This window comes from Hyla sarda, chromosome 2 (genome assembly GCF_029499605.1).
Source record: "Hyla sarda isolate aHylSar1 chromosome 2, aHylSar1.hap1, whole genome shotgun sequence".
NCBI classification, from domain to species: Eukaryota; Metazoa; Chordata; class Amphibia; order Anura; family Hylidae; genus Hyla; species Hyla sarda.
Genome location: NC_079190.1, coordinates 207244242 through 207269374, shown reverse-complemented (window position 1 = coordinate 207269374; position 25133 = coordinate 207244242). Strand labels below are relative to the sequence as shown.

The 25133-nt window shown below is 44.0% G+C and overlaps 2 protein-coding genes across 17 annotated transcripts in view; one reads left to right on the top strand and one right to left on the bottom strand.

Moving 5' to 3' along the window:
- Positions 1–18128, bottom strand: part of SENP7 (SUMO specific peptidase 7) — a 123936-nt gene extending 105808 nt beyond the window's left edge. For 2 of the 5 annotated variants that reach the window (XM_056556184.1, XM_056556181.1), the window contains exons 1-3: positions 3652–3793; positions 2292–2367; positions 277–381 (exon numbers count right to left, since the gene is read on the bottom strand). In XM_056556184.1, the coding sequence (XP_056412159.1) occupies positions 277–381; positions 2292–2354 (168 nt within the window). In that variant the 5' untranslated portion in view covers positions 2355–2367; positions 3652–3793. Of the gene's footprint in view, positions 1–276; positions 382–2291; positions 2368–3558; positions 3610–3651; positions 3794–18109 lie in introns of those variants that run through there. The other 3 variants (XM_056556183.1, XM_056556182.1, XM_056556185.1) reach the window with 3 other exon arrangements.
- LOC130355706 (putative protein FAM172B) lies at positions 3760–25017 on the top strand. Of its 12 annotated transcripts, none has more exons than XM_056556188.1 (2): positions 3760–3891; positions 21038–25017. In XM_056556188.1, exon 2 carries the CDS (start codon positions 21043–21045, stop codon positions 22111–22113), a length of 1071 nt encoding a protein of 356 aa, XP_056412163.1. In that variant the 5' UTR covers positions 3760–3891; positions 21038–21042; the 3' UTR covers positions 22114–25017. The 12 variants fall into 12 exon arrangements, with proteins under 12 accessions (XP_056412163.1, XP_056412168.1, XP_056412165.1 ...); XM_056556193.1 differs by having other exon boundaries at positions 3805–3891; positions 21041–25017; XM_056556190.1 differs by lacking the exon at positions 3760–3891 and adding an exon at positions 3909–3932.
- The last annotated feature ends 116 nt before the right edge of the window (positions 25018–25133 follow it).

Sequence of the window (25133 nt, the reverse complement as noted above, 5' to 3'; positions counted from 1 at the left end):
TAAGAAGAGTCTCCTTAGATTGAGACCTATGAATCTGTATTCATTTTACAATATTTTTTATATAGATTTTAAGTGGTTTAAATAAAGGTTGATCATTTTAGCTAAATTCTTGGTTGGTTTTTTATATTAATGAGCTAAATTGGATTTGTGATCCCTATTTCAGTGATTGGTTCATCTTATACCTAACCAGTTAAACATGCATCAATACGCTGTGAGTAGAACCATAGAATATTGTCCAACTTCTACAAAAGAAATTTTGTACACGCTATACTTTACCTTCCGAAGAGTGACATTTTTGAACTCAGGACTGAGTCTTGTTAAAGGTGAACTTGTATGAATTTCTTCACACCAGTCATCTGGTTTTTTCTTTGGAATCTTAAACTGAGAAGATAGTATCAAAGGTTAACATACCTGCCATGGGAATCATTCGGCCTTAGGTTACAATAATTAATCAATTTAGTCTTCAAATATTCTATTATAACACTGCACTCCCTACGTGTTTCTGTCGCTCTTTATTTGCAATGTCATCAGGGAAGACAAAACAGTGTGTGTGATACAAATAGAAAAAAAATATAGAGAGGTAGGAGCATGGGGCATGGGTGGAGCTACGAACCCTGCTCCGGGCACTGTGACGTAATCTTCCCCAGGCGGGCGCTCCGCTCATCCATATTCCTAATCCCCCTCCCTGCTCACTTGGCCCGTGTTAATGTACGGCACATGTGCCGCTTCCTGTGTGCTTTCTGCAGGTATATTGTACCCAGGAAGCGGCATACAGTAAAATGGGCTGAGCGAGTAGGGAGGGAGATTATGAATATGGATGAGCCTGGCAAAGCACCCGCCCCACGAAGGTGCCCAGAGCATGGCTGGTAGCTCCACCCATGCCCCAAACAAGTAATTTGCATAAAAAGCGACCGATCGGTATGCTGATCAGTGTCACCCACACTACAAGCCTGTATGAAAGGTTAGTGCGGGTGATACGGATGACAAATTTTCTTTATATTTTTCCCTATGAACCAGGCCCGACAGAATAAGAAGCTGCTGAGAACTGCTCTGATGATTTGAAGCCCTGTTTCCAGATGGCTTCATCAGTGATTCTCTGAATTGCTGCAGTGGTCAGATTCAATCATACATCACTGGAGCCAGATTTTCATGCCCTACCTGTGCTGTCACATTGTTATGGGGACAAAATCGAACATGCTTTCGATGTCTCTGGTTCTTGTTCCAACTAAAGGAGGAGGCAGACAAGGGCCTTTCTGCATGAATTTTGATTGTTACCAAATGCCTCCTCTTCCCAACTAATACAGGTGTTTGCTTCTAAAACACTCAAAAGGACTACTGTCCAGAGAACTGTCCTGTCCAGAGCAGGAGCAAATCCTCATAGCAATCCTCTCCTGCTCTGGAAAGTTCCTGACAGGGACAGAGGTGGCAGCAGAGAGCACTTTGGTCAGACTGAAAAGAACTACATAACTTTATCTGGAGCTTAAAGGGATATTTCAGTGAAAAACTTTTTTTTTTTCATATCAACTGGCTGCAGAAAGTTAAACAGATTTGTAAATTACTTCTATTAAAATATCTTAATCCTTCCAGTACTTATCAGCTGCTGAAGTTGAGTTGTTCTTTTCTGTCTGACAACAGTGCTCTCTGCTGACATCTCTGTCTGTCTCAGAAACTGTCCAGAGTAGGAGCAAATCCCCATAGCAAACCTCTCCTGCTCTGGACAGCTCCTGAGACAGACAGAGATGTCAGCAGAGAGCACTGTTGTCAGCCAGAAAAGAAAAACTCAACTTCAGCAGCTGATAAGTACTGGAAGGATTAATATTTTTAATAGAAGTAATTCACAAATCTGTTTAACTTTCTGGAGCCAGTAGATATGATAACAAAAATGTTTTTTACTGGAATACCCCTTTAAGAAGTACTGGAAGGCTTAGGATTTTTAAATAGAATTCATTTACAAACCTGTCTAACGTTTTGGCACCTGTTGATTTAAAAACTTTTTTTTCCACCGGAGTACCCCTTTAGAGGGGTATTCCCAACATGCAATTTTAGCCCCATTGCACAATATTAGAGAAAACAAGCTGATCATTGCGAGCACTGCTGAATCAGGCAATGTTCAGAAGCCCATAGAGAATGTAAGGCTAGCCATGCACTCCAATCATTCAAGGGACAGTTGTCCTCCATTCTTGTGATCGGTGGGGGTCCCAGGGACCCTAAACACTAGCAGATGTCATGCATGATGTGTAAACTTACTGACAGAAGCCGTTAGGCCATACATCTGCCTGTACAATACATACCCCATTATTTTTACTCATTGGTGGTGTGAACGGCGGAGACTCTTTTTTCTGTTTATCCCTCATGGTTACCCGATCACTGAAATATAGATAGAATAAAATGTTATTCATACAGACAAAATTCTCAAATACTGCTTTACATGAAGAGCTGCAGGGCAGAAATCCTCGAGAGGTATATTGAACACACATATATTCTTATAACGTATACAGCTTCCTACAAGCATGAGCAGGCAGGAGGAATTGTATCAGACAGCATTCTTGTAATGTATATATTACCTCAAGGCCATGTTGTTTCCTTACTCTGTTACTAGATCATCCCTACCAGAGACATCTTGATCATATGGATGTATTAAGGGCATTGTTTCCCAACCGGTGTGTCTCCAGCTGTTGCAAAACTACAATTCCCAGCATGCCCAGACAGCCGAAGGCTGTCTGGGCATGCTGGGAGTTGTAGTTTTGCAACAGCTGGAGACAGACCAGTTGGGAAACAATGCCCTATGGTGTCTGACTGGTGGGGCGCCCGCCAATGTTTAGGACCTTGGTATCCACAGTGTGGATACCACTGTCCTAAACATTGGGGGGGCGCCCCACCAGTCAGACACCATAGGGCTTTGTTTCCCAACCGGTGTGTCTCCAGCTGTTGCAAAACTACAACTCCCAGCATGCCCAGACAGCTGAAGGCTGTGAACACAGCCTAGTTCAGGGCTTTGTTAGTGTTTTGCCTCAATAATCGGTGACATCTGCAATGTCTATGGTGTCTGACTGGTGGGGCGCCCCCCCAATGTTTAGGACAGTGGTATCCGCACCAGTCAGACACCATAGACATTGCAGATGTCACCGATTATTGAGGCAAACACTAACAAAGCCCTGAACTAGGCCGTGTTCACAGCCTTCAGCTGTCTGGGCATGCTGGGAGTTGTAGTTTTGAAACAGCTGAAGGCACACTGGTTGCAAAATACTGTTCTATGTACATCAGAAGTCAGGGTAAAGGATTTGGACTATAAGGCTTTGTTCACACTGTCTTTATGTTGTGTTTTAGCATGCATTTTCTGTTTTGATTGGTGTACTCTTATACCTCAATATGTTTACCAATAACAACTAAAAATGTTAAAAATGCAACAAAACGCATAGTGTGAACCCAGCCTAGACTCTTCTGCTACAAGCTACATTCTCCACATGCTTAGAGCCATGCCAACCGGGGACAGACCTGTCAAAATAGTGGGACATTTAAAGGGACGACCACAGCAAGAGAAAAGTCTAGAACACGGACATGTCACCGTTTTTTCTCTCACACGTAGTAACTACGCTTCCCCCTCGCTTACAATCCGCATCCTCTACACAGCAAGCAAGTCAGGATACATACACAGCTTTATTAGCAGCTCAGCCCTGTTCACATCACAAGCTGTCAGCGGTGTCCAGACCTGATCGCGCCGTACAGTGCCCATAACATGTCACTGCCCAAAGCCCTCCAATCCCCTCCCCCAACACTCAGCCGCAACTCTCCACAATCCGCTGTGTTTGCGGAAGTGACGTAGGAAGGGTTACGTCATTAAACGAATCCCGTGACCCTTGTCACGTGACTGCACTTCTGGCCGCCGCTGACGTGAGTTGTACCATCTAGTGGCGGTTATGGTGATCTGCACTGTATGGAAGGAGATGTACAGTGCTGGATGCTCATTGGGGTGTATGACTGTTCCCAGCAAGACTTTAATATTACTTGTGTACATATATTAGGGAATAGAACAAGCAGCACCACTTGGTGCCCCTTATTCTTTATAGCAGTGCTGCCAGCCTGTGGCATAACTACAACTCCCAGCATGCTAGACAGCCACAGTATAGGAAGGACTACTTTACAACACAAGACTGATGCCAAAAAATCTAATGTATCCCCGGGTAAGGAGGTGGACTGTGGCCACTTACTCCTAGAACAGTGTTTACCAACATGGTCCCTCCAGCTAGTGTAAAACTACAACTCCCAGCATGCTAGACAGCCACAGTATAGGAAGGACTACTTTATAACACAAGACTGATGCCAAAAAATCTAATGTATCCCCGGGTAAGGAGGTGGAATGTGGCCACTTACTCCTAGAACAGTGTTTACCAACATGGTGCCTCCAGCTAGTGTGTAACTACAACTCCCAGCATGCTAGACAGCCACAGTATAGGAAGGACTGCTTTATAACACAAGACTGATGCCTAAAAATCTAATGTATCCCCGGGTAAGGAGGTGGAATGTGGCCACTTACTGCTAGAACAGTGTTTACCAACATGGTGCCTCCAGCTAGTGCAAAACTACAACTCCCAGAATGCTAGACAGCCACAGTATAGGAAGGACTGCTTTATAACACAAGACTGATGCCTAAAAATCTAATGTATCCCCGGGTAAGGAGATGGACTGTGGCCACTTACTCCTAGAACAGTGTTTACCAACATGGTGCCTCCAGCTAGTGCAAAACTACAACTCCCAGCATGCTAGACATCCACAGTATAGGAAGCAATGCTTTATAACACAAGACTGATGCCAACAAATCTAATGTATCCCCGGGTAAGGAGGTGGAATGTGGCCACTTACTGCTAGAACAGTGTTTACCAACATGGTGCCTCCAGCTAGTGCAAAACTACAACTCCCAGCATGCTAGACAGCCACAGTATAGGAAGGACTGCTTTACAACACAAGACTGATGCCTAAAAATCTAATGTATCCCCGGGTAAGGAGATGGAATGTGGCCTCTTACTGCTAGAACAGTGTTTACCAACATGGTGCCTCCAGCTAGTGCGTAACTACAACTCCCAGCATGCTAGACAGCCACAGTATAGGAAGGACTACTTTACAACACAAGACTGATGCCAAAAAAATCTAATGTATCCCCGGGTAAGGAGGTGGAATGTGGCCACTTACTCCTAGAACAGTGTTTACCAACATGGTGCCTCCAGCTAGTGCAAAACTACAACTCCCAGCATGCTAGACATCCACAGTATAGGAAGCAATGCTTTATAACACAAGACTGATGCCAACAAATCTAATGTATCCCCGGGTAAGGAGGTGGAATGTGGCCACTTACTCCTAGAACAGTGTTTACCAACATGGTGCCTCCAGCTAGTGCAAAACTACAACTCCCAGCATGCTAGACAGCCACAGTATAGGAAGGACTGCTTTATAACACAAGACTGATGCCTAAAAATCTAATGTATCCCCGGGTAAGGAGATGGAATGTGGCCTCTTACTGCTAGAACAGTGTTTACCAACATGGTGCCTCCAGCTAGTGCGTAACTACAACTCCCAGCATGCTAGACAGCCACAGTATAGGAAGGACTACTTTACAACACAAGACTGATGCCAAAAAAATCTAATGTATCCCCGGGTAAGGAGGTGGAATGTGGCCACTTACTCCTAGAACAGTGTTTACCAACATGGTGCCTCCAGCTAGGGCAAAACTACAACTCCCAGCATGCTAGACAGCCACAGTATAGGAAGGACTACTTTATAACACAAGACTGATGCCAAAAAAATCTAATGTATCCCCGGGTAAGGAGGTGGACTGTGGCCACTTACTGCTAGAACAGTGTTTACCAACATGGTGCCTCCAGCTAGTGCGTAACTACAACTCCCAGCATGCTAGATAGCCACAGTATAGGAAGGACTACTTTACAACACAAGACTGATGCCAAAAAATCTAATGTATCCCCGGGTAAGGAGGTGGAATGTGGCCACTTACTCCTAGAACAGTGTTTACCAACATGGTGCCTCCAGCTAGTGCGTAACTACAACTCCCAGCATGCTAGATAGCCACAGTATAGGAAGGACTACTTTACAACACAAGACTGATGCCCAAAAATCTAATGTATCCCCGGGTAAGGAGGTGGAATGTGGCCACTTACTCCTAGAACAGTGTTTACCAACATGGTGCCTCCAGCTAGTGCAAAACTACAACTCCCAGCATGCTAGACAGCCACAGTATAGGAAGGACTGCTTTATAACACAAGACTAATGCCTAAAAATCTAATGTATCCCCGGGTAAGGAGGTGGACTGTGGCCACTTACTGCTAGAACAGTGTTTACCAACATGGTGCCTCCAGCTAGTGCAAAACTACAACTCCCAGAATGCTAGACAGCCACAGTATAGGAAGGACTACTTTACAACACAAGACTGATGCCTAAAAATCTAATGTATCCCCGGGTAAGGAGGTGGAATGTGGCCACTTACTCCTAGAACAGTGTTTACCAACATGGTGCCTCCAGCTAGTGCAAAACTACAACTCCCAGAATGCTAGACAGCCACAGTATAGGAAGGACTACTTTACAACACAAGACTGATGCCCAAAAATCTAATGTATCCCCGGGTAAGGAGGTGGAATGTGGCCACTTACTGCTAGAACAGTGTTTACCAACATGGTGCCTCCAGCTAGTGCAAAACTACAACTCCCAGCATGCTAGATAGCCACAGTATAGGAAGGACTGCTTTACAACACAAGACTGATGCCTAAAAATCTAATGTATCCCCGGGTAAGGAAATGGAATGTGGCCACATATTCCTAGAACAGTGTTTACCAACATGGTCCCTCCAGCTAGTGCAAAACTACAACTCCCAGCATGCTAGACAGCCACAGTATAGGAAGGACTACTTTATAACACAAGACTGATGCCAAAAAATCTAATGTATCCCCAGGCAAGGAGGTGGAATGTGGCCACATATTCCTAGAACAGTGTTTACCAACATGGTGCCTCCAGCTAGTGCAAAACTACAACTCCCAGCATGCTAGACAGCCACAGTATAGGAAGGACTGCTTTATAACACAAGACTGATGCCTAAAAATCTAATGTATCCCCGGGTAAGGAGATGGAATGTGGCCTCTTACTGCTAGAACAGTGTTTACCAACATGGTGCCTCCAGCTAGTGCGTAACTACAACTCCCAGCATGCTAGACAGCCACAGTATAGGAAGGACTACTTTACAACACAAGACTGATGCCAAAAAAATCTAATGTATCCCCGGGTAAGGAGGTGGAATGTGGCCACTTACTCCTAGAACAGTGTTTACCAACATGGTGCCTCCAGCTAGGGCAAAACTACAACTCCCAGCATGCTAGACAGCCACAGTATAGGAAGGACTACTTTATAACACAAGACTGATGCCAAAAAAATCTAATGTATCCCCGGGTAAGGAGGTGGACTGTGGCCACTTACTGCTAGAACAGTGTTTACCAACATGGTGCCTCCAGCTAGTGCGTAACTACAACTCCCAGCATGCTAGATAGCCACAGTATAGGAAGGACTACTTTACAACACAAGACTGATGCCAAAAAATCTAATGTATCCCCGGGTAAGGAGGTGGAATGTGGCCACTTACTCCTAGAACAGTGTTTACCAACATGGTGCCTCCAGCTAGTGCGTAACTACAACTCCCAGCATGCTAGATAGCCACAGTATAGGAAGGACTACTTTACAACACAAGACTGATGCCCAAAAATCTAATGTATCCCCGGGTAAGGAGGTGGAATGTGGCCACTTACTCCTAGAACAGTGTTTACCAACATGGTGCCTCCAGCTAGTGCGTAACTACAACTCCCAGCATGCTAGATAGCCACAGTATAGGAAGGACTACTTTACAACACAAGACTGATGCCCAAAAATCTAATGTATCCCCGGGTAAGGAGGTGGACTGTGGCCTCTTACTGCTAGAACAGTGTTTACCAACATGGTGCCTCCAGCTAGTGCGTAACTACAACTCCCAGCATGCTAGACAGCCACAGTATGGGAAGGATTGCTTTACAACACAAGACTGATGCCAAAAAAATCTAATGTATCCCCGGGTAAGGAGGTGGAATGTGGCCACTTACTCCTAGAACAGTGTTTACCAACATGGTGCCTCCAGCTAGTGCGTAACTACAACTCCCAGCATGCTAGATAGCCACAGTATAGGAAGGACTACTTTACAACACAAGACTGATGCCCAAAAATCTAATGTATCCCCGGGTAAGGAGGTGGAATGTGGCCACTTACTCCTAGAACAGTGTTTACCAACATGGTGCCTCCAGCTAGTGCAAAACTACAACTCCCAGCATGCTAGACAGCCACAGTATAGGAAGGACTGCTTTATAACACAAGACTAATGCCTAAAAATCTAATGTATCCCCGGGTAAGGAGGTGGACTGTGGCCACTTACTGCTAGAACAGTGTTTACCAACATGGTGCCTCCAGCTAGTGCGTAACTACAACTCCCAGCATGCTAGACAGCCACAGTATGGGAAGGATTGCTTTACAACACAAGACTGATGCCAAAAAAATCTAATGTATCCCCGGGTAAGGAGGTGGAATGTGGCCACTTACTCCTAGAACAGTGTTTACCAACATGGTGCCTCCAGCTAGTGCGTAACTACAACTCCCAGCATGCTAGATAGCCACAGTATAGGAAGGACTACTTTACAACACAAGACTGATGCCCAAAAATCTAATGTATCCCCGGGTAAGGAGGTGGACTGTGGCCTCTTACTGCTAGAACAGTGTTTACCAACATGGTGCCTCCAGCTAGTGCGTAACTACAACTCCCAGCATGCTAGACAGCCACAGTATGGGAAGGATTGCTTTACAACACAAGACTGATGCCAAAAAAATCTAATGTATCCCCGGGTAAGGAGGTGGAATGTGGCCACTTACTCCTAGAACAGTGTTTACCAACATGGTGCCTCCAGCTAGTGCGTAACTACAACTCCCAGCATGCTAGATAGCCACAGTATAGGAAGGACTACTTTACAACACAAGACTGATGCCCAAAAATCTAATGTATCCCCGGGTAAGGAGGTGGAATGTGGCCACTTACTCCTAGAACAGTGTTTACCAACATGGTGCCTCCAGCTAGTGCAAAACTACAACTCCCAGCATGCTAGACAGCCACAGTATAGGAAGGACTGCTTTATAACACAAGACTGATGCCTAAAAATCTAATGTATCCCCGGGTAAGGAGGTGGACTGTGGCCTCTTACTGCTAGAACAGTGTTTACCAACATGGTGCCTCCAGCTAGTGCGTAACTACAACTCCCAGCATGCTAGACAGCCACAGTATGGGAAGGATTGCTTTACAACACAAGACTGATGCCAAAAAATCTAATGTATCCCCGGGTAAGGAGGTGGAATGTGGCCACTTACTCCTAGAACAGTGTTTACCAACATGGTGCCTCCAGCTAGGGCAAAACTACAACTCCCAGCATGCTAGACAGCCACAGTATAGGAAGGACTACTTTATAACACAAGACTGATGCCAAAAAAATCTAATGTATCCCCGGGTAAGGAGGTGGACTGTGGCCACTTACTGCTAGAACAGTGTTTACCAACATGGTGCCTCCAGCTAGTGCGTAACTACAACTCCCAGCATGCTAGATAGCCACAGTATAGGAAGGACTACTTTACAACACAAGACTGATGCCAAAAAATCTAATGTATCCCCGGGTAAGGAGGTGGAATGTGGCCACTTACTCCTAGAACAGTGTTTACCAACATGGTGCCTCCAGCTAGTGCGTAACTACAACTCCCAGCATGCTAGATAGCAACAGTATAGGAAGGACTACTTTACAACACAAGACTGATGCCCAAAAATCTAATGTATCCCCGGGTAAGGAGGTGGAATGTGGCCACTTACTGCTAGAACAGTGTTTACCAACATGGTGCCTCCAGCTAGTGCAAAACTACAACTCCCAGCATGCTAGATAGCCACAGTATAGGAAGGACTGCTTTACAACACAAGACTGATGCCCAAAAATCTAATGTATCCCCGGGTAAGGAGGTGGAATGTGGCCACTTACTGCTAGAACAGTGTTTACCAACATGGTGCCTCCAGCTAGTGCAAAACTACAACTCCCAGCATGCTAGATAGCCACAGTATAGGAAGGACTGCTTTACAACACAAGACTGATGCCTAAAAATCTAATGTATCCCCGGGTAAGGAAATGGAATGTGGCCACATATTCCTAGAACAGTGTTTACCAACATGGTCCCTCCAGCTAGTGCAAAACTACAACTCCCAGCATGCTAGACAGCCACAGTATAGGAAGGACTGCTTTACAACACAAGACTGATGCCAAAAAATCTAATGTATCCCCGGGTAAGGAGGTGGAATGTGGCCACTTACTGCTAGAACAGTGTTTACCAACATGGTGCCTCCAGCTAGTGCGTAACTACAACTCCCAGCATGCTAGACAGCCACAGTATAGGAAGGATTGCTTTACAACACAACACAAGACTGATGCCAAAAAATCTAATGTATCCCCAGGCAAGGAGGTGGAATGTGGCCACATATTCCTAGAACAGTGTTTACCAACATGGTGCCTCCAGCTAGTGCAAAACTACAACTCCCAGCATGCTAGACAGCCACAGTATAGGAAGGATTGCTTTACAACACAACACAAGACTGATGCCAAAAAATCTAATGTATCCCCAGGCAAGGAGGTGGAATGTGGCCACATATTCCTAGAACAGTGTTTACCAACATGGTGCCTCCAGCTAGTGCAAAACTACAACTCCCAGCATGCTAGACAGCCACAGTATAGGAAGGACTGCTTTATAACACAAGACTGATGCCTAAAAATCTAATGTATCCCCGGGTAAGGAGATGGAATGTGGCCTCTTACTGCTAGAACAGTGTTTACCAACATGGTGCCTCCAGCTAGTGCGTAACTACAACTCCCAGCATGCTAGACAGCCACAGTATAGGAAGGACTACTTTACAACACAAGACTGATGCCAAAAAAATCTAATGTATCCCCGGGTAAGGAGGTGGAATGTGGCCACTTACTCCTAGAACAGTGTTTACCAACATGGTGCCTCCAGCTAGGGCAAAACTACAACTCCCAGCATGCTAGACAGCCACAGTATAGGAAGGACTACTTTATAACACAAGACTGATGCCAAAAAAATCTAATGTATCCCCAAGTAAGGAGGTGGAATGTGGCCTCTTACTGCTAGAACAGTGTTTACCAACATGGTGCCTCCAGCTAGTGCGTAACTACAACTCCCAGCATGCTAGACAGCCACAGTATAGGAAGGACTACTTTACAACACAAGACTGATGCCAAAAAAATCTAATGTATCCCCGGGTAAGGAGGTGGAATATGGCCACTTACTCCTAGAACAGTGTTTACCAACATGGTGCCTCCAGCTAGGGCAAAACTACAACTCCCAGCATGCTAGACAGCCACAGTATAGGAAGGACTACTTTATAACACAAGACTGATGCCAAAAAAATCTAATGTATCCCCGGGTAAGGAGGTGGACTGTGGCCACTTACTGCTAGAACAGTGTTTACCAACATGGTGCCTCCAGCTAGTGCGTAACTACAACTCCCAGCATGCTAGATAGCCACAGTATAGGAAGGACTACTTTACAACACAAGACTGATGCCAAAAAATCTAATGTATCCCCGGGTAAGGAGGTGGAATGTGGCCACTTACTCCTAGAACAGTGTTTACCAACATGGTGCCTCCAGCTAGTGCGTAACTACAACTCCCAGCATGCTAGATAGCCACAGTATAGGAAGGACTACTTTACAACACAAGACTGATGCCCAAAAATCTAATGTATCCCCGGGTAAGGAGGTGGAATGTGGCCACTTACTCCTAGAACAGTGTTTACCAACATGGTGCCTCCAGCTAGTGCAAAACTACAACTCCCAGCATGCCAGACAGCCACAGTATTGGAAGGACTGCTTTATAACACAAGACTAATGCCTAAAAATCTAATGTATCCCCGGGTAAGGAGGTGGAATGTGGCCACTTACTCCTAGAACAGTGTTTACCAACATGGTGCCTCCAGCTAGTGCAAAACTACAACTCCCAGCATGCTAGACAGCCACAGTATAGGAAGGACTGCTTTATAACACAAGACTGATGCCTAAAAATCTAATGTATCCCCGGGTAAGGAGGTGGACTGTGGCCTCTTACTGCTAGAACAGTGTTTACCAACATGGTGCCTCCAGCTAGTGCGTAACTACAACTCCCAGCATGCTAGACAGCCACAGTATGGGAAGGATTGCTTTACAACACAAGACTGATGCCAAAAAATCTAATGTATCCCCGGGTAAGGAGGTGGAATGTGGCCACTTACTCCTAGAACAGTGTTTACCAACATGGTGCCTCCAGCTAGGGCAAAACTACAACTCCCAGCATGCTAGACAGCCACAGTATAGGAAGGACTACTTTATAACACAAGACTGATGCCAAAAAAATCTAATGTATCCCCGGGTAAGGAGGTGGACTGTGGCCACTTACTGCTAGAACAGTGTTTACCAACATGGTGCCTCCAGCTAGTGCGTAACTACAACTCCCAGCATGCTAGATAGCCACAGTATAGGAAGGACTACTTTACAACACAAGACTGATGCCAAAAAATCTAATGTATCCCCGGGTAAGGAGGTGGAATGTGGCCACTTACTCCTAGAACAGTGTTTACCAACATGGTGCCTCCAGCTAGTGCAAAACTACAACTCCCAGCATGCTAGACAGCCACAGTATAGGAAGGACTGCTTTATAACACAAGACTAATGCCTAAAAATCTAATGTATCCCCGGGTAAGGAGGTGGACTGTGGCCACTTACTGCTAGAACAGTGTTTACCAACATGGTGCCTCCAGCTAGTGCGTAACTACAACTCCCAGCATGCTAGACAGCCACAGTATGGGAAGGATTGCTTTACAACACAAGACTGATGCCAAAAAAATCTAATGTATCCCCGGGTAAGGAGGTGGAATGTGGCCACTTACTCCTAGAACAGTGTTTACCAACATGGTGCCTCCAGCTAGTGCGTAACTACAACTCCCAGCATGCTAGATAGCCACAGTATAGGAAGGACTACTTTACAACACAAGACTGATGCCCAAAAATCTAATGTATCCCCGGGTAAGGAGGTGGACTGTGGCCTCTTACTGCTAGAACAGTGTTTACCAACATGGTGCCTCCAGCTAGTGCGTAACTACAACTCCCAGCATGCTAGACAGCCACAGTATGGGAAGGATTGCTTTACAACACAAGACTGATGCCAAAAAAATCTAATGTATCCCCGGGTAAGGAGGTGGAATGTGGCCACTTACTCCTAGAACAGTGTTTACCAACATGGTGCCTCCAGCTAGTGCGTAACTACAACTCCCAGCATGCTAGATAGCCACAGTATAGGAAGGACTACTTTACAACACAAGACTGATGCCCAAAAATCTAATGTATCCCCGGGTAAGGAGGTGGAATGTGGCCACTTACTCCTAGAACAGTGTTTACCAACATGGTGCCTCCAGCTAGTGCAAAACTACAACTCCCAGCATGCTAGACAGCCACAGTATAGGAAGGACTGCTTTATAACACAAGACTGATGCCTAAAAATCTAATGTATCCCCGGGTAAGGAGGTGGACTGTGGCCTCTTACTGCTAGAACAGTGTTTACCAACATGGTGCCTCCAGCTAGTGCGTAACTACAACTCCCAGCATGCTAGACAGCCACAGTATGGGAAGGATTGCTTTACAACACAAGACTGATGCCAAAAAATCTAATGTATCCCCGGGTAAGGAGGTGGAATGTGGCCACTTACTCCTAGAACAGTGTTTACCAACATGGTGCCTCCAGCTAGGGCAAAACTACAACTCCCAGCATGCTAGACAGCCACAGTATAGGAAGGACTACTTTATAACACAAGACTGATGCCAAAAAAATCTAATGTATCCCCGGGTAAGGAGGTGGACTGTGGCCACTTACTGCTAGAACAGTGTTTACCAACATGGTGCCTCCAGCTAGTGCGTAACTACAACTCCCAGCATGCTAGATAGCCACAGTATAGGAAGGACTACTTTACAACACAAGACTGATGCCAAAAAATCTAATGTATCCCCGGGTAAGGAGGTGGAATGTGGCCACTTACTCCTAGAACAGTGTTTACCAACATGGTGCCTCCAGCTAGTGCGTAACTACAACTCCCAGCATGCTAGATAGCAACAGTATAGGAAGGACTACTTTACAACACAAGACTGATGCCCAAAAATCTAATGTATCCCCGGGTAAGGAGGTGGAATGTGGCCACTTACTCCTAGAACAGTGTTTACCAACATGGTGCCTCCAGCTAGTGCAAAACTACAACTCCCAGCATGCTAGACAGCCACAGTATAGGAAGGACTGCTTTATAACACAAGACTAATGCCTAAAAATCTAATGTATCCCCGGGTAAGGAGGTGGACTGTGGCCACTTACTGCTAGAACAGTGTTTACCAACATGGTGCCTCCAGCTAGTGCGTAACTACAACTCCCAGCATGCTAGACAGCCACAGTATGGGAAGGATTGCTTTACAACACAAGACTGATGCCAAAAAAATCTAATGTATCCCCGGGTAAGGAGGTGGAATGTGGCCACTTACTCCTAGAACAGTGTTTACCAACATGGTGCCTCCAGCTAGTGCGTAACTACAACTCCCAGCATGCTAGATAGCCACAGTATAGGAAGGACTACTTTACAACACAAGACTGATGCCCAAAAATCTAATGTATCCCCGGGTAAGGAGGTGGACTGTGGCCTCTTACTGCTAGAACAGTGTTTACCAACATGGTGCCTCCAGCTAGTGCGTAACTACAACTCCCAGCATGCTAGACAGCCACAGTATGGGAAGGATTGCTTTACAACACAAGACTGATGCCAAAAAAATCTAATGTATCCCCGGGTAAGGAGGTGGAATGTGGCCACTTACTCCTAGAACAGTGTTTACCAACATGGTGCCTCCAGCTAGTGCGTAACTACAACTCCCAGCATGCTAGATAGCCACAGTATAGGAAGGACTACTTTACAACACAAGACTGATGCCCAAAAATCTAATGTATCCCCGGGTAAGGAGGTGGAATGTGGCCACTTACTCCTAGAACAGTGTTTACCAACATGGTGCCTCCAGCTAGTGCAAAACTACAACTCCCAGCATGCTAGACAGCCACAGTATAGGAAGGACTGCTTTATAACACAAGACTGATGCCTAAAAATCTAATGTATCCCCGGGTAAGGAGGTGGACTGTGGCCTCTTACTGCTAGAACAGTGTTTACCAACATGGTGCCTCCAGCTAGTGCGTAACTACAACTCCCAGCATGCTAGACAGCCACAGTATGGGAAGGATTGCTTTACAACACAAGACTGATGCCAAAAAATCTAATGTATCCCCGGGTAAGGAGGTTGAATGTGGCCACTTATTCCTAGAACAGTGTTTACCAACATGGTGCCTCCAGCTAGTGCAAAACTACAACTCACAGCTTGCTGGGAGTTGTCGTTTTGCAACATCTGCAGGTCCACAGTTTGGAGACCCATGTCCTAGACATTGCGGGGCACCTCACCAGTCATTCCACCATAGCAGATGTCATTTATAGGATTATTTTGGTAAACAAAGCAGAGAACTAGGCCGTGTTTACGGTGTCCATTTTAGGTCCCACGTCAGGCAAAACAGCATCCCCCCTCCTCCCAATCTCCGTCAGGCGTCAGCCGAAACTCCCTCCTCCGTCATTCGAAACTCCCTCATCTGGAACTCCGTCATCCCTCAGACAAAAAACTTTCCTGCTGTGTAGCAGAGCCGAGTCAGTGTCTGCTCTCTGCTATACAGGTTCTGCTGTACATGCTCTTCAGTGTCAGCTATACAGGCTCTATAGCACATGTAGTGTCTGTAGCACACATGCACGTTTCACAGTTTCGACTCCTATACATGCTGTGCAGCGTCGGCTCTGCTATGCGGCAGGAAGCTTCGTCTGAAGGAGAATCATTTGAGGGATGGCGGCGTTTTGGACGAGGGAGTTTCGGAGGAGGGAGTTGTGACTGAAGGATGACAGCGATTGGTGTGAGGGAGGAGGCTGTTTCGCCTGACGCGAGACAGAGTTACGACTGACGATGTCATAAAATGTATGCCGTACATGTTCACATGATGCGGTTTTTTCGTGGCAGTGTCTTTAAACGTTGAGAAAGATGCTATTTAACCACTTCCAGATCAGGTCCACTCCTCCACTTCAAGATCAGACTTTTCTTTTTCTTGGTACAGGAGGATTTTACATTTTTATTGTTTTTAAAAAAAAATTTTGGCCATTTTTTTTTCTCTGTGATCCGGAAGTATTTATATCTTTTATCTTGATATTAGTAAATATCTATTTTATATAATAATGCGTGTGAGGCTATGTTCATGTAGCCCCTGTGCTTCAGGGTCCGTTAGGCGCAAAAACAAAAAGAGCTGAATGGCCCCTGATTGGGTCAGAGCACATCTGACACCACCGGATCCCATTGACATGAATGGGGTCTGTCGGGTGTCCCGGCCTAGACTGATTAAAGATAATGAGCAACCTACATTTTAATAATAATAATATAATAATTATTTACAGAGGTGTGGAAATTTTTATTTAAAAAAAACTACTTGTCCAAGGGACTAAAATGGAGCAAAATTTACATGATGATCCACTTGTCCTAGTACCCAAAATAATTTTAACCAAAATAATTAGCAAAAAAGGTCTTAGTCTATTTATTTAGATTTTGCACTTTCGTTTTTTTTCCTCCTCACCCTATAATAGCTATAACTCCTCTTTTCCCATATACAGACCCATCAGACCCATATGAGGCTTGTTTTGTGTGGGACCTATTGTACATTGTAATGACACCTTTAATTTTTCCTTAACATATGCTCCAAATAAAAAATATTATTTGTGAGGTGAAATTGAAAAATAAATAAATAAAGCAATGTTTCAAATTTAGGGGTTTTTATTTTTTTTACACCATTCACCTTGTGTCTGATTTGGTACTTTGATACTTTAGGTCATCCTGATTACAACGATACCAAGTTTGTTTATTTTCCGTCATGTTTAAAAAAAAAAAAAAACATTTTTTTTTATTATTGCAATTTTCTGACCCCTATAACATTTAAAATTTTTCTTTATACCGGGCTGTATGTATTTTGCACCATAATCTCCTGTTTTTATAGGTACAATTTTAGTATTGATCTGACTTTTTGCACCATAATCTTCTGTTTTTATAGGTACAATTTTAGTATTGATCTGACTTTTTGATTGCTTTTGACCTTTTTCTGAATATGATGTTATAAAAAAAAACGCAATTCTATGGTGTGATATTTTTTTTATGTTAACGCCATTGACTGTACAGGATATATAATGTTATATTTTCATAGTTGGGACAATAAAGCGCCAATACCAAATATGTTTATTTTTTAATATGTTCACATGTTTTTTGTATGGAAAATGGGAAAGGAGGGGGGGGGAGTGTGAACTTTTAATATGGAAGGGGTTAATGTGTGTTCTTTAAAATGTTATTAAACTTTTTTTTTTCTTTTTTTTTTTTAAACACTTTTTGAAGGAATCATTAGATTCATCATACAGATCAATGCAGTTCTATTGAACTCCATTGATTTGTGCTCATTTGATTCAGCATGCTCAAGGCAAGCTCAATCAAATACAGGTCCACCCGGCTACATCCATAGTGGATCGCAACCCACCCACACCACTGTACTGATGTCGCCTTTCACTCTCCTAATTGTCTGCTCTGAGAAAGGCTTTACTGGGAAATAATCTCAGCCTAGTTTTAGGCATAGTGGAAATTGCAAGATTTTAGGATTATTTTACAGCCGTACTGCACTACTCTAAAATTTGTCCCCTATTAGCAGAACAGGGGATAAGTGTCTGATGATCGAGGTGTCTGACCTCTGGGACCCCACATGATCTCCAGAACAAGACCCACTTTCTCCTTGTGCATGGAGCAGTGTGTCGGCACCTGCTCCATGTATGAGAGCGCCAAAGACGGTGTAAAATAATGTGCTGGGAAAAACATACTTACTCCTCCTTTTCTGTGCCTGCTATGTTTTTCACTGTTGCCCTTGGTAACGACCATCTTAGGGCATCCACTGAGAAAGTCTGACTGTCTGAGACTCCTGTCCCAGGAGTTATAGCAGTTAGTAGCACCTTTGTATGCAACCAAGGGGGATTGTGGGAAAGTGTGTGCCCTGTTGTCTGGTAACAGCAGGGTCACAGGAAGTGATCAGATCCAGGAGGGAGGAGAACTGAACAGGGATTTCAGTTATATTGCTTAAATGGGCACTGTCATCAACATTTTTTTTTGATATGTTGTAGTACTTATGTACTACAACATATCTCTAATATAGATTCATTATTTATTTTTTTGGCTTAAAATGATTTAATTTACATTTGAATACATTTGTTTCCCTCCTAGTGGCCGGCTGCAGCCTGCCGTGACGTCATGTCATGAGTGAATTAGGACCGATGCCGGCCGGGCAATCGGTCCTAATTCAGTCAGCCTGCGCTCGCTCCCTGCGACAGGCGGGAGCGAGCGCAGTGAAGGCCGGGGCTGGGCGCATTGGCTCCCTGTTCCTGTCCCCGCACTATATCAGTGCTGCGCTGAGGCTCCATTAGTACGGTCCCGGGTCTCAGCAGTTGTATATTGCACGGCAGGCTACTCCTATACTCCACCTCCCTAGATAACACATGTACTGCTAAACAGGGAGGAGGAGACCCCCGAGAAGCCTGCCGTGCTATTCGCTGCTCATCTATGCGTGCTCCCGACAGGAGCGCAGCATAGATGAAGTGAGGGCGGAAGTCGGCGCCCAGCAGGCGTCAGTGACGTCGCGCCTGCTGGGGAAGTCGGCTTCTGGCAGAGGAAAGCAGAAGAGCCCAAGAAGACCCATTTGTAAGGTATAACAATTTTTTTTAAAGGCAGGGAGGGGGTTAGGGATAGATTACCAATAGGTAGGGACAGAAAGAACAAAAAACTGATGGTGGGAGCTACTCTTTAAAAACAGTAAGTTTGTACTGTAATAATAAAGAAGGCAAGACTGCACTCACCATTCAACAAAGCTTTATTAAGATGTTCCAGGCATGACAAGCAGGTGTGGTGGTGGAGGCGGGGATGTAACCGGGACAGACTGTTTCACGCTCTCACAGCGCTTCTTCCAGACGGTATTCCGGATGGAAACATTTTGTTAGAAGATTTTGAGAGGGCCTCTGCCAAATCAGTTGGCGCTAGGACCGTGTAAATATTTCTGTCCCCATAGACTGTGCAGTGTAGCAGTGTATTGCAGGCGGATTATGCATAAAGAATGACAGAGATCATTCTTTCAGCTGCGGAAATTCCGCTGAGTAATTGCAGAAATTCACCGTAAAATGTGTATTTTTTTTTTTTTGCTGTATATAAGTATATGTGTATATATAGTATGAGAAAAGCATATAAAACTTAACTTTTAATAAAGTAAGATAAAAATGTAAATAATAATAAATTCGACCCCAAGTACACCAAGTGAGTGAATGCACACAATTCAAATGTATGAATATAGTGCCAAAAAAATGGCACATATGGATGTTCACAGGTGGGGCCAGGGGAAAGGTCTATGTAGCTGACCCTACTCTGACCCCTATTATTGCATGCGGCACCCACCTGGTTTTTCACCGGAACCGCTGGAGGGTCTGAGTCGCGACTCCGGGAACGGAAGTCTGTGATGTCAGGACTCCTCCCCCGTGTGACGTCACGCCCGTCCCCTCAATGCAAGTCTATGGGGACGGGCGTGACGCCCCCTCCCATATTGTGTTGAAGGGGTACTCCAATGGAAAACAAGTTTTTTTTAATCAACTGGTGCCAGAAAGTTAAACAGATTTGTAAATTACTTCTATTTAAAATGTCTTAATCCTTCTAGTACTTATCAGCTGCTGTATGCTCCACAGGAAGTTGTATTTCTTTATGGAATTATTTTCAGTCTGATCACAGTGCTCTCTGCTGACACCTCTGTCCATGTCAGGAACCGTCCAGAGTACAGGCAAACCTAGCCTGCTCTGTACAGTTCCTTATAAGGACAGAGGTGTCAGTAGAGAGCACTTTGGTAAGACTGAAAAGAACTACAGAAACAAAAACAACTTCATGTAAAGCATACAGCAGCTGATAAATACTGGAAGGATTAAGATTTTTAAATAGAAGTAATTTACATATCTGTTTAACTTTGTGGCACCAGTTGATTTTTAAAAACTTTTTTTTTCCCCCGGAGTACCCCTTTAAGTGGGATAATAATGGGAATATGTCATTTGTGGTTCTCAGGAGCACCGGCCACTCTTTGCAACGTCCTCACTTTATCTGAAAGGAAACGTTCCAAAACAAAAGACTCCTGTGTCTTAAAGGGGTACTCCGCTACTCAGCTCTTGGAACAAACTGTTCCGAACACCTGAGCCGGGAGCTCGTGACGTCATTGCCCCGCCCCCTCATGGCGTCACACACCACCCCTTCAATGCAAGTCTATGGGAGGGGGCGTGACATCACGAGGGGGCGGGCTATGAAGTCACAAGCTTTCGACTCCAGCGTTCGGAACAGTTTGTTCCAAACGCTGAGCAGCGGAGTACCCCTTTAATAATGCATGGACTCTTATGTATGAAGCTAGACTTAACATAGACAAATCTTCCTTAAAGAACCCAGATTGAGTCTTTGGGAACTTTTCGGTCAGAGACTTGCCAGTCCTGTATTGGAACAAATCCCTTTTTATGAATGCAAGACAGCGCCATTCCTGATCTTAGAGACTGTCTTAACCACAGACACACTATTGAGAAACAGCCAAGGCGTGCTGATGTTCACAGAGCTGTACTGATCTAGAATAATGCATACGAATAATAGAACTCTGCATCTAATAGTTCAATGTGCCTCCTTTTGGACTGCTGACGCTGTAATGTTCGTATGTCAATGTAGTTGATCCTTCTTTTTGTTTTTCCTTAGAAGTGATGGAAGGATTGATGAGATTTGTATCCTGTCTTGAAGTTCCCCATTGTCTCGATGACCTGCAGTATTCTTTCAATCAGCGAGGAGAGCTCAGGCACTTGGTCACCAAGGAGCCATTTGTCTACAATTACTACAAAAATGAACATGTAAGAAATCACAAACGTTACAAAATTCTCGGAGATATGATCACACTTCATGTCTATGAACTACTCGAGAAAGAATGCAATCTTGAAAGAATTACCATTCCTCTTGATGCCAGTGAAGAAGAACCAAAGTCATTCTTTTTCATGAGTAAGGAACCATTGACTAAGCAGACAAACTTGTTTGTTTTGCTTCAGGATAGTGGGGTGATCCGAGCGGGACAGTGGAGCCAAAAAGTGATAGTCCATCAATCTCTGGACAAAGGAACCCAGATCCCATATATTAACACTGCCTTAAGAGACAATAGCTCAGTCATTGTCTTAAATCCCAATGACAATTTTGCAGAAATGAAAGAAGAGCCCCAAACTCTGGTCAAGAAAGAAGATGATGCGACAGCTGTAGAACCCAGAGAAGCTTGTGATTTAATCTCAACTGAGCAGAAACTTATTCTTCCTAAAAGATGCTGCAGTTCTCCAGAAGAACACACCAGCTATGTCTGGGACCACTTTATATCAAAGACCACCGCTAAGAATGTGTTCTTCATTGCACATGGGTATGGTGGGTTAGTGTTTATGGATTTGCTTTGTAAGAAAAGCCAAGAAGTCAGGAGTAAAGTGAGTGCTGTAGCATTCATAGATTCAAGGCATCATGCCCAGCATCAGGCAAGAACTGACCCAGACATCCAGACCTGGATACGTTTACACTGCAGAAGCTGGGTACTCAGTACCAAACCTCTAGACAGACCCACTGGGTCATTAAGAAAGCTGGATTGCCCCAAGGTATCTACTGGAACACAAAACCATGAACTTGCACCTTCTTCTGCTCTTCAATCTATTTTCCGATTTCTGAATCGATCTTCAAAGAGTCGACGGAATTCAGTTCCCCCTATGCGCACGATGGTAACTAGAAGTTCTTCAAGGAAGTCTGTGTAAAAGCATGTCGCCAAAATGGCACAGAAAGGAATATTGGTGGGAGCTATAGAATGTCTGTGTACATGGAAAACACAATATGTTACAGAGGACACATGGTGCATCTGTTCTCTAAACTGTATCCAGTCATGTATTCTAAATACACGTCTACATAGAAATCACATAAATAAATGTTTACTATGTCTATATACTTTATTTGGAGAAAATCCGGATTTATTTTTACAACAGAAGTTTGACATTGGGGATTCAAAAGTTTCCACCCTATTATGGGAAATATGGGTATCAATATATATATATATATCTGCCTTTTGTGAATGCCTGGATTATAATGTATTTCAGTGCACTAATCCCTACATCAAATATTTGTATAATCATTACCACAATTATATTTTAAATACTTAAATATTTTAAACATTCACGGTCCAGATAGTTAAAGAGGTATTCCAGCCTTCCAAAAAACATTCTAGGTGATATAAACCTAAAAGACTACCAAAATGCCTGTTCCAATGGAGAGCATGATTTATGACTGCAGTCAGTTTTAGTGTAGTTTTCCAGCATCTGGCCTGGTGTTTTATTAAATGGGCACTGTCAGATATAAAAACTTTTGATATGTTTTAAAGCATGTAAAACCAATAGGTTTTGCAATTGCTTTCCTTAGAAATTTTTCAGCATTTCATACTGAAAAAGCCAGTCAAAGAACTGCCCCCCTGCCTTCTGGAATGCATTCAGTCCTTCTCGCTACACTGCTTCGTCCTTAACGTTTTGGAGGGGGAGGGGCTGTACACACTGCAGACTCATGGGGAGGGGCAAAAAGACTGCTGCCGGGCTCTCACTGATGTCTGCTGTGTGAGAAAGGCAGAAATACATTGCATTGCAGACGAAAAAAAGTGTCTATCATGTGTATGTGGAAGAATATATGAAGCCAGTGTGTGAGTGTGTGTAATAAAGGGGGACTACAATCATATGAAGAATAAATATTTTTCCAGCTTTGAATTATACCAACAATAATACTCTTCTACATGATCTAAATAAGTGTGTGGAACACCATAGATACATTCTGGGTACTTAAAGGGGTACTCTGCTGCTCTGTATTTGGAACAAACTGTTCTGAATGCGGGAGCTCGTGGCGTCATAGCCCCACCCCATCTAACAGAGGGGGCACAACGGCTGTCACACCCCCTCCCATAGACTTGCATGGAGGGGGTGGGGCTATGATGTCACGAGTTCCCTGCTCCAGCTTTCGGAACAGTATGTTCCAAATGCTGAGCAGCGGAGTACTCCTTTAAGTTGCCCTAAGCAGCCTACTAACCCTGGGGCATCTTATCCGCAGGTCTCAGGATAGTACCCCTGGAGTGTCCACCCTTATAGTGGGTGCCACAGTTTTTTGGGCAATATTTGTCCTAATGTTGGGCAATATTTTTAGCCAAAACCAGGAAATACAGTGGTCTCTTAAGTTACGATAATCGGTTCTAGGGCGACCATTGTATATTGAAACCATAACTCTATGGAAACCTGGTAATTGGTTTTGAAGCCCTAAAAATTAAAAAGGTGAGGTTTAAAAAAAAAAAAAAAAGTAGATAATACAGATAAAGCAAGTCCTTACATATAAAAGTAATACAGAGCTGCTGGGAGCTGTAAATCACTGTCTATGTAGAGGACAGGAGCTTCTTCAGGGTCCTTTACAGTACACACAATGTGTAAAAAAAAATAAAAAAAAAAGTTAAATGGAGCCGCCCTTACTTGGTGTTCAAAGGAGCAGTTAAACGTGGCACAGGTAAAGAGTAGTATAGCACATGTAATACTTCCCTGTACTGTAGGGGGCGCTACCAGACAGGAATTCAGTGCATGCACTTCAGTAATACAGGGGTTTTACCAGTGAAATGCCCATTCTGATTAGTCAGTTCTTCCAGCCATTGACACGTTTCACAGATCTGGACTGTTGATGTTAAAACTATTGTACGCTGAGGTAGTGCTGGGCGGTATACCGGTTCATACCGAATTTTTTTCCCTGCACGATATGAATTTTTCCCATGCCGCAATACTGGTTGGGCCCCTCCCTGTTAAATACCGTGGAAACACCATAACTTACAAAAATACCGTGATACACATTTTTGTTCATACCGCCCAGCTCTATGTTGAGACCATTGTAAGTTGAGGGATCACTGTACTGACCGAAATGGGGAACAAATACTGACCATGGGGGAGATTTATGACAACCAGTGTAAAAGAAAGAGTGGTACAGTTGCCAATAGCAACCAATTAGATTGCTTCTTTCATTTTTCACAGGCCTCTTTGAAAATTAAAGAAGTGATCTGATTGGTTGCTATGGGCAACTCAGCAACTTTCCCTCTGGACAGGTTTTGATAAATCTCCCCCTATATGTTCAAACTAGTGAAGTTTCATGGCCCATGCACACTATGGAAATTCAGTAAGGAATTTCCTTGCTTAAGCCTAAGGGTACGTTCACACTGAGTAATTCAAGAAGAAAAGTTTCCAACCGTAAAAAAAAAAAAGTCTCATGATTTCGTGCAGAATTTTCGCATATTTCGATAATGGAGGAGGAGTTGTAAATGGTTTCACGCAGACTTCAATTGGATTCTGCTTGCGGATTCCACTTGAAGAATAAACATGTTCTTCAAGCGGAAAGGAATTCGGTATCGGAATTCCGCTAGCGGAATCTCCTCAGTGTGAATAGGACAGCGTAAAATACATTAAAGTCAATGGGTAGAGGAGATGTTCATTAATTTGGAACGGAGAATTCAAGAGGAATTACCCAAGTAAATTCCTCCCCAATTACTCAGTGTGAACATACCAAGTTTCCACTTACTTTTTTCCTGGCATTTTTTTACCCAAAAACACCACAATAACTGCCCTGTGATGTTGCACTCCCAAGATGCAGTTTTTTTGTAATGTGGTAAAAACAAAAAACGTCAGTTTTAGTGTTGGCGTTTTCCCTTGCGTTTTTTATAATGACAAGTCATGGGATTTTTTTTTCATCATGTGACTCAAGGATTTCTACTGAA